Source organism: Pipra filicauda, unplaced genomic scaffold (genome assembly GCF_003945595.2).
Source record: "Pipra filicauda isolate LSUMZ 115617 unplaced genomic scaffold, ASM394559v2 scaffold4_size7858003_pilon, whole genome shotgun sequence".
Lineage (NCBI taxonomy): Eukaryota > Metazoa > Chordata > Aves > Passeriformes > Pipridae > Pipra > Pipra filicauda.
In genome coordinates, this window is record NW_024104643.1 from 5,477,501 (window position 1) to 5,487,081 (window position 9,581).

General features: G+C 38.8%; 1 protein-coding gene across 1 annotated transcript in view; it reads left to right on the forward strand.

Moving 5' to 3' along the window:
- TSHZ1 (teashirt zinc finger homeobox 1) overlaps positions 1-8,504 on the forward strand; it is a 55,952-nt gene extending 47,448 nt beyond the window's left edge. Inside the window, exon 2 of the mRNA XM_027746018.2 lies at positions 4,497-8,504. Within this exon, the coding sequence (XP_027601819.1) occupies positions 4,497-7,681 (3,185 nt within the window). The 3' untranslated portion in view covers positions 7,682-8,504. The remainder of the gene's footprint in view (positions 1-4,496) is intronic.
- Positions 8,505-9,581: the final 1,077 nt, after the last annotated feature.

A 9,581-nucleotide genomic window follows, 5' to 3' on the forward strand; every position in this document is an offset into this window, starting at 1 on the left:
TGAAGAATGGTGAACACTCACATTGTGCCACTATTGTTTAGTCTCAGAGAAGGCCCTGATTTAGTGAAGAATTGCAAACGTAAACCTATCCCTATTTGTTGAAAATATGAAATGTTTATTTCAGTGAAAATTTGTTTCAGTATTTAATTCCTTTAGTGAACTGTGGCCTTCAATACAAAGGTGTTTCTTCTGAATAAATTTGTGTATTTGGAGGATTTAAAATTGGGTCTTGAAGAGCTTACCACATTTAATTTTATAGACTGTTAAAATACAGTTATTACTTTTGGTCCCTTTCAAAATAATGTATTCAGTGCTGAATCCCTTTTTGAATGGAAAACAATACCTCTGTAGAGATAGATTCCTTCAAAAGCACTGGTCCAAGGTTGTGGAAAGGTTTTATGTGAGAATATTTATATTTTTAACCACATCCTTGCATTTCAGATCTCTGTCTGCTTTTTCAAACAATGGATGTGTATTTATAGTGTAAATATTCTCACTGAAGCAAACACAATGTGCTGTGCTACTCACATGTACAATATATAGCATCTCATGTCCACTTAGATTAGAATGCACAGCTTTTAACACTGCTCAAAGATGACAGTATATCTATGGGGAAGCATTGGCATCCAGAAGGCACATTTAATAGGCAAAAAATAATAGCAAGACTTAATAAGAAGAAAAGAAATACAAACTGCTTCCCCTAATTTTTAGTTGTCTGGAATTTGAAGCTTTTTCCTCCTTTTCCACCTTGCATTTGCCTCAGTCTGTCCGTGCACAGAGAAGGAAGAAAAAAGCTGATGCTATGTTCTGTAATTTCTTCTGCTTTGGATATAGTTTTTGTTGAAGAGGATCACTGCTTATATCTGCTCTTGATATTTTTGTGTGGTTTTGGGACATGTGTAAGACAGCAGAGTCTTTGCAGATGCAGGATTATCTGGAGAAGATTGCTGAGAGTTGCTCAGTCATAGAAAGATATGCTGTCTGAAATCTGTCTGTTGATCTACCTATTATAGTTTAGAGGGAGAATCGGAATGTCTCATGCTTTTATTTAAGATAGAATAATATTACTTGTCCCTGCAAGTAATTATAATAAGAATACTTTTGCTCTATTTAAAATTCTGAAGTTTACTTATTTGTCAAATTTCTGTGAGAATTTTAGTAAAACATACATGTTTTTAGAAATTAACATTCTTCATTTTGTTTGCTTCTGTGTTAGCTCTTACAGAAAGCTTTTCAGATAGAGAATTGCACTGACCTTGCAAAATACCATATGTTGAGTGTACTGCTGTTCATCTCATAAGCATTAGTAGTCTTAAATGAACACGTATTGTTTGTATTCTATGATAACTAAAGGAGTTAAAGTCTTTTTGATTGCAGTGATAGAAATTAAACATTACAGATAAATTACTCTCTTTTTTGCTAAGAAACATTATTTCTTTGTGTGATTTCAGATAACTGTACAGACATGTGGGTGTGCACATCATGCAAATTCATGTTTTTATTAGAAACTGGCTTAAATTCCGAAATCGTAGAAAATCATAGTTCTGACCAATTGTACATTCTTAGCTCTTATATTGCAGAATATGTTGGTAAGGGAGTGAGCTCAGTTGTTTAGTAGTCTCAGCAAAACCGAAGAGCAGGAAAAGTAAGTAAAGATGGATATTTCACCCTAACAGTTTCTTTTCTTTGACATTTTAACACAGACATTACATGTGGTTTTGATGTTTTTTTTGTGTAGTTTAGCTCCTTTTTATTTTTTTATGGTAAAGTGCAAAAATATGAGACTAGAGAAAACACACCATCATAAATAAATAAAGGAAAATAAAAGATACAGCAGTGGATCATGTACAGTTTCTATTTAAGCAGATATTTAAATGGTTATATATAGCAATTATAAAAATATATGTTTATGCAATTTAGGATTAAGTAAAGAGATGTAAGCAGTTAATTCACATGGATTCTTACAAAATGCTGTATCAACTCTAGAAACATCCAGCATCTTACAACAGTTTTTTATATATAGTTATTAAAAGTATTGGGTTGTGAAAATTAGAGGAAATTGGCGTGGTTGCGCTGAAGTTAGTGAGAGGATAGCTGTTCATAAAAGCCCAGAATGCATGTCCCCTCAGTTTTCGGCTTGTACTTGGTGACTCTGCTGATCATTATTCCATTGGGTTTGGGTGGGTTTTTTTGTGTGTTTTTTTGGTGTTTTTTGTTTGTTTGTTTGTTTGTTTGTTTGTTTTTTGGTGTGGGTTTTTTTTGTCTGTTTGTTTGTTTTTTGGTGTTTTTTGGTGGTTTTTTTGGGTTTTTTGTTTGTTTGTTTGTTTTTGGTTTGGGGTGGTTTTGGTTTTTGTTTTGTTTTTGTTTTGTTTTTTAAATAAAAATACCAGATGGTAACTGCCCGTTGTTATGCATTTTAGGTCTCAGAGGGTTTTTTTCCTATTTCAAAGTAATTTCAAAATCAGAAACCATGTTCCTCTTTACCTGTTCTTTATTTATCTGAAACTTCAAAATGTATTGTCTTTTGCCTTTAGAAATGACCACAAACAGGCGTGTTGAATGAGAAGGCTAAGAGATCCTAGACTGTAGCTGTGGGATTGAATTCTGCTTACATACCTAGAGTTCAAACTGCGGCGGCACTACCATGCTCAAATATCTGCAGAGTGCTTTAACAGCAGCATTGCTGCGAGACAGGGAGGCTGACTGCCGCCTTAATTCTTTGACTGTTTCTGTATTTTATTCTTCATTTTTTAACTAAACACCTGTTTGAGAATAGTTTTTTTCTGGTTTTATAATGTTTTTCTGGCATCTTTCTGGCCTTTGGCTCCAGGATTATTTCTGTGGTGACTTTTATTGTGCTTGGTACTCACCTATCCTTTTAAGCATGTTAAAAGCACCTGAGGCTGATGTATCTGTAAGGAATTGGGCCCTGCTTAGCACTTTTTTAAAAACTAAAAGATCAAATTATCTTATGAAAAATTTGACGCGTAGAGGACAGATGAAACATGCAGTGGGCATCTTAAGGTTCAGCACAAGCCCAGTATTAGATGGACTACTTTCCTGCTTCATATTAAAAGATCAGGCTGAAGTAATTAGGGGCTGCATTTAGGACTGAATTACAAAGGTGAATACATAATGCAGTACTGACCGTAATATTGTTACTTTTCTTAAAAAAAAAAAAAAAAAAAGATGATTCATATTACAATGGAAGAAGATTCTTTTTATTTTTCAGAAAAGACATTTCAGAATATATTAGCAACTGTGTACAAAAAGCAGTTCAACTTGTACTTATGCTCCCCCCAATTGAAGAAGACCTCAGCTTTGTTAACATGATAATACATATTTTCTTCGTATCACATAAGAGCAGAAGAGCCTCTTTTCTGGCTTTCTTTCAGTATTGTACAGTGGAAGGACACAGGACACGTTTCAGCATCACTTGCTGCAGAGTTCACCTGACAAGGCGGCACTTTTTTATTCAATTACTGAAAATTGTTCACAATCCATGTTTTCTACCTTGACATTCTTACAAATGATCTACATTCCATTAGCATTGTGATTTCTTTAAGCTTCTTTTACAGAACTGGAGGGAAATGTGTACAACTATGTTTTCTGCTTTGCAATGGAAATATACATTTATCACTTAGGTACTAGTAAGCCACTTCTGTGAACTGGGCCCTTGGAGTAAATGTGTTTCGATGTAATGGCCATCTGCTCATGAATATCACATTTGCTGGTTTAACAAATAGTTTGATATAGATAAACACATAGTTTGGTGAGATCATATAGTTTCATGGGTAGGAATGCAATAGCAAAGTTTTATATTTTCCATATGCCAGCAATCAAGCTGCGATCAAGGTCTCAAGGTTTTTGTTTGTTGCTTCCAAAAATTAATCTCTAACATTTGCTACTGGTCTCAGATGGACCTAGTACAGGCAGCTGACCTGACACATTTGCCCTGTATAACTTCATTAGAGTCAGGTGTCAGTGGCACAGAAATGGCCCCTGAAGCTGTAGCTAAAGCCAGTTTGCAAGAAAAGACAGAACTGACAAGATGGAGTTGGTCAAGCCAGTGATTCTGAGTGCCTTGGTCTGAGGGGTGTAGGTCAGCTGCAACATATTACACATACATACGTAGCACAGTAGATATAGCTCAGTATCAGGTCATTTTTTAAGTTGATAAAAACTAGTTTGGTAGGCTCTTTGTTTGATTTTGGTTTTGATATTATGGTATCTGCTCTGGTCCTGGCACATATTTTACCCCTGAAGTCAAAGTTTATTCTTTGGTATCAGTGATATCAAACTGTAACCATGACAAAGTATGTGGATTTAAAGGAGGAGGGTGTGAGTGATGGTGAGTTTGGTTTCTGGATATATCTTCAAAATTTGTCTTCATGCTTACTGCTTTTAGTACAGAAGACAGCAATGTAAAATGTGCGTGTTTGATAACTTTGTCTTTTCCCCCCCCCCCACCCCCCATCTCCTCTCCTGTATTTTAGCATATGTTCCTGAGGAGGAATTGAAAGCAGCAGAAATAGATGAAGACAGCGTGGAAGATGATGGGCTGTCTCTGGACATCCAGGAGAATGAGTATTTGTGCAATGAAGAAGCGGAGATCAAAGAGGCTCAAAGCTACCAGAACTCCCCAGTCAGCACTGCAACTAATCAGGATGCAGGCTATGGTTCGCCGTTTAGTGAAAACAGCGATCAGCTGGCCCATTTCAAAAGCACTTCCTCTAAAGAAGAGAAAGAGGATCCTCAGTGCACAGACAATGTTTCCTATCCACAGGACAGCTTGGCACAAATAAAAGCTGTGTATGCAAATTTGCTTTCAGAGACTTGCTGGTCCAGTTTAGCTTTGGACTTAAAGAAATCCAATCCAACCACCAGCAACAATGGAATCAGCCAGAATGAAAACACCACCAATACCGACACCAATGCCATTTCCCAGAATACTAGTACTACCAGTACCAACACTAGCACCAGTACAACTACCAGTAATACTAGTAACAGTAATAATAACAGTGGTGGCTCAGGATATGACTGGCACCAAGCTGCATTAGCTAAAACTTTGCAGCAGACCTCATCATATGGACTTCTCCCAGAGCCTAGTCTTTTCAGCACAGTACAGCTTTACCGGCAAAACAATAAACTTTATGGGTCTGTGTTCACCGGTGCTAGCAAGTTCCGATGCAAAGACTGCAGTGCAGCCTATGACACACTGGTGGAGCTAACAGTGCACATGAATGAAACTGGACATTACCGCGATGACAACAGAGATAAAGAAGCTGATAAGACTAAACGGTGGTCAAAGCCTAGAAAACGATCACTTATGGAAATGGAAGGCAAAGAGGATGCCCAGAAAGTGCTGAAGTGCATGTACTGTGGGCATTCGTTTGAGTCTTTGCAAGACCTCAGTGTCCATATGATAAAAACAAAGCATTACCAGAAAGTGCCTCTGAAGGAGCCAGTACCAGCCATCACGAAATTGGTCCCTTCTACCAAAAAGCGAGCACTTCAGGACTTAGCTTCACCCTGTTCACCTGAGCCAACAGGGATCACTGCAGAAGCTTCACTGGGTGAGTCTGCAAAGGATCAGAAAACTGCCAATCCCTACGTGACTCCAAACAACCGCTATGGCTATCAAAATGGTGCTAGCTACACTTGGCAGTTCGAGGCACGCAAAGCCCAAATACTGAAATGCATGGAATGTGGCAGTTCCCATGACACTTTGCAGCAGCTCACTGCTCACATGATGGTCACTGGTCATTTCCTGAAGGTGACCAATTCTGCTTCCAAAAAAGGCAAACAGCTAGTGTTGGACCCTGTGGTGGAGGAGAAGATACAGTCTATACCTCTTCCACCCACTACCCACACAAGGCTACCAGCCTCCAACATTAAAAAGCAGCCTGATTCCCCAGCGGGCTCCACAAACTCGGAGGAAAAGAAAGACCTAGAGAAGGAAAAGGTGGTGGTCACTGAAACAGAAAAAAAGATTAAAGAAGAGAATGAGGACTCTACAGAGAAATTTGAGCCAACAACTTTGTACCAATACCTCAGAGAGGAGGACCTAGATGATAGTCCCAAAGGCGGAATAGACATACTGAAATCCCTGGAGAACACAGTGACAACAGCTATAAGCAAAGCTCAGAATGGAGCCCCTTCCTGGGGAGGGTATCCCAGTATTCATGCAGCTTACCAGCTCCCAGGAACAGTCAAACCCCTTCAGCCAACAGTGCAGAGTGTTCAAATGCAGCCATCTTACGCAAGCAGTGTAAAATCACTGTCATCAGAACACAACGCACTCATCCATTCCCCGGGCAATCTCACACCCCCACCTCACAAGAGCAATGTATCTGCTATGGAAGAACTAGTGGAGAAAGTTACAGGTAAAATCAATGTAAAGAAGGAAGAAAAGCCTTTGGAGAAAGAGAAGAGTTCTCCAGTCAAACCTACGTCACCTGCTGCTAAAGAAAACAAGGACTTCCCAAAAGCAGAAGAAATGAATAACAAACAGCAGCTGAAGAAGAGCTCTGAGTCAGAAGTTCAAAAGGTCAAAAAGGATAGTCCATCAGAAGCACATACGCCAAACGGTACAGAGCCACTTAAAACAAAGGTTGCAAATGGCTGTAACAATTTAGGAATTATCACAGATCATTCACCTGAGCCATCCTTCATTAATCCATTGAGTGCTTTACAGTCCATTATGAATACCCACTTAGGCAAAATTTCTAAGCCAGTAAGCCCCTCTCTGGACCCTTTGGCCATGCTGTACAAAATTAGCAACAGCATGTTGGACAAACCCATTTACCCGACCACACCAGTCAAACAGGCTGATGCTATTGACCGGTATTACTATGAGAACAGTGATCAACCTATTGATTTAACCAAGTCCAAAAACAAGCCTCTTGTTTCCAGTGTGGCTGACTCTGCTTCATCCCCGCTTAGGGAGAGTGCCCTGCTGGATATTTCCGATATGGTGAAGAACCTCACGGGGCGTTTGACACCCAAGTCTTCAACTCCATCTACTGTGTCAGAGAAGTCTGATGCTGACGGGAGCAGTTTTGAGGAAGCTCTGGATGAACTGTCACCAGTACACAAGAGGAAGGGCAGGCAGTCCAACTGGAACCCTCAGCATCTTCTGATCCTTCAAGCCCAATTTGCTTCCAGCTTGAGGGAGACCCCAGAAGGCAAATACATTATGTCGGACCTAGGTCCACAAGAGCGGGTACACATCTCTAAGTTTACTGGTCTTTCCATGACCACAATTAGCCACTGGCTGGCCAATGTGAAGTATCAGTTAAGGAGGACAGGTGGAACTAAATTTTTAAAGAACTTGGACACAGGACACCCTGTTTTCTTTTGCAATGATTGTGCCTCTCAGTTCAGGACTGCTTCTACATACGTAAGTCACTTAGAGACACATCTAGGGTTTAGTTTGAAGGATCTGTCAAAGTTGCCACTTAATCAGATTCAAGAACAGCAGAATGTTTCAAAAGTCCTCGCAAACAAGACTTTGGGCTCACTTGGAATTGCCGAGGAGGACTTAGGCTCCACATTCCAATGTAAGCTCTGTAACCGAACTTTTGCAAGCAAGCATGCAGTCAAACTGCACCTTAGTAAAACACATGGCAAGTCCCCAGAGGACCATCTGATCTATGTAACTGAGTTAGAAAAACTATAGCGTCCAGGTAAGCAGCCAGGTATGCAAGTGACCACAGGAACATTGCACTAAACTTCTTCATAGTACTGCACTAGGCCTGACCTGAGCCTCTGAAATCAGTCTTACTTTTGTTGCTGAACTGCCTATCTGGACCTTGGGTTTTCTTACACTTATTTTGTAGTTATATTTATATGCTCTTTGTCTGTGCATGGTTATTTTTTGTTTCTGTTTTTATTTTTTGTGAGTCAAAGTCTGACCTTTATTTTCTACATCTGTCCTTGATGTTAAGCTATCTTTTGTAGAATATAGTGGGAGACACTATTGAGAGACATTAATTTAGCCGTAAAGAAAGACACAAAGAACAATGATAAAGAGACATCCTAAAATTACAAAGTTGCCATGACAATAAAGGTCACAGAACCTGGTAGTGTCAAGTTTTAACCCTCTGAGAACTGTAATAGCATTTCTGTGCCTTTCCCAGTGACGAAATAAGTAAATAAGGAAAACCAAACCAAACCAAAACAAAAGGCTTAAAGGCATTTCATTCAAATAAAAGCTGTGTCGGAAGCAGGACTTTTTTTTTTTTTTAAATGAATGAGCTTCTTTTTTTTTTTTTTAATGCAGAACTGGTTTGTGAAGATATTGTGCATGCAGTCCTTGGAAGAAGGAGAGCTGTGTAGTACTCAAGGGGTTAGGAAGCCACAACTGTATAAGTTAAATAATAATTAAAAAAAAAAGCAAACCAAGTTGCCACTATGCCCAAACCCTCTGGATGCTGAGAATTGCCACTTTTTGGCAAAAAAAAAAAAAAGTATGCAAGCTGTTATTTAAAACAAATGTAAAAATGCTCTTTTCTTTCCTTTTTTTTTTTTTTTTTTCTGTAAAATACTGCAGTTTATAGTTATTTACAAATGTTAAGCTTTGGTACAAGCTGACCTTTCTATAGTGTGCTGCATTGGTAAATGAAAACAAAAAAAATGGGGCAAATGTTGGATTCTGTTCCTTGTAAATTGCCAGCATCAGCTTAAAAAAAATACATGTTACATATCGTACCATTTTAAACTGTTCAACTTTCTTTGTACCTTCTGGCTGTATGCTTTCTCTTTTAACTTTTTATATTGTCATTTTATATTCAATTTCTGTGTATATAATGTAAAACCACACTTTTTGAATAAAATTTAGTTCCTGCAGCTTGATATAAATAGAGGAATTTTACTGGCACCTGCATCTTTCCAGATGCATGTACGTAAAGGAACTATCTGACAAAAAAAAATAAATAAATAAAAATAAAGCAAGCAATGCACTATGAATTATACATTTTGATGTTTTATCATTAATATTGTACAGTACATTTTGGTTCACACAATTAAATCCACTGTTTTCTCAAGTGTAAAATAAACCCACATGCAGTTCTTGATTTACATACATTGTCATGTCGTCATTATATTGCCTTTGAGGTGTTATTCCAGCTGTAAGAGGCATCGTTTATATAATCAACCAGCAAAAATCTATTTGAAATCATCTCTCGTGATCTGGATGCTGACGTGTTTCGTTCGAAGCCGTAATAGTGATAACCTCTCAGAAGAGATTTGCAGTAGGTGTGCGCTGCGAAAGGTACAGAACCAGTGGGGCACCGGCAATTAGTGAGGGGCATTCTGCTCCTCACTGAGGTACAAGAAGGGGCTGCAAAGGTTTCAACCAAGTCAGTTTCCCTATGCTCTATGACTGTACCCGTAGCCATTTTCTGTGTGTGTTCAAAGACCGTCTCCTCCCTTCCTTCTCCGACAAAACACCTTTTGATTTCAACACTTACATAGTCAGAGGCTGTGGCTTCTGCCCCTGCAGTCTGTTGAATGCTGCGGTGCTTGCCTTTCTGGCAGTGGTGAAGACCTCTGAGGCTTTGACACCAGTTTTTACTTAC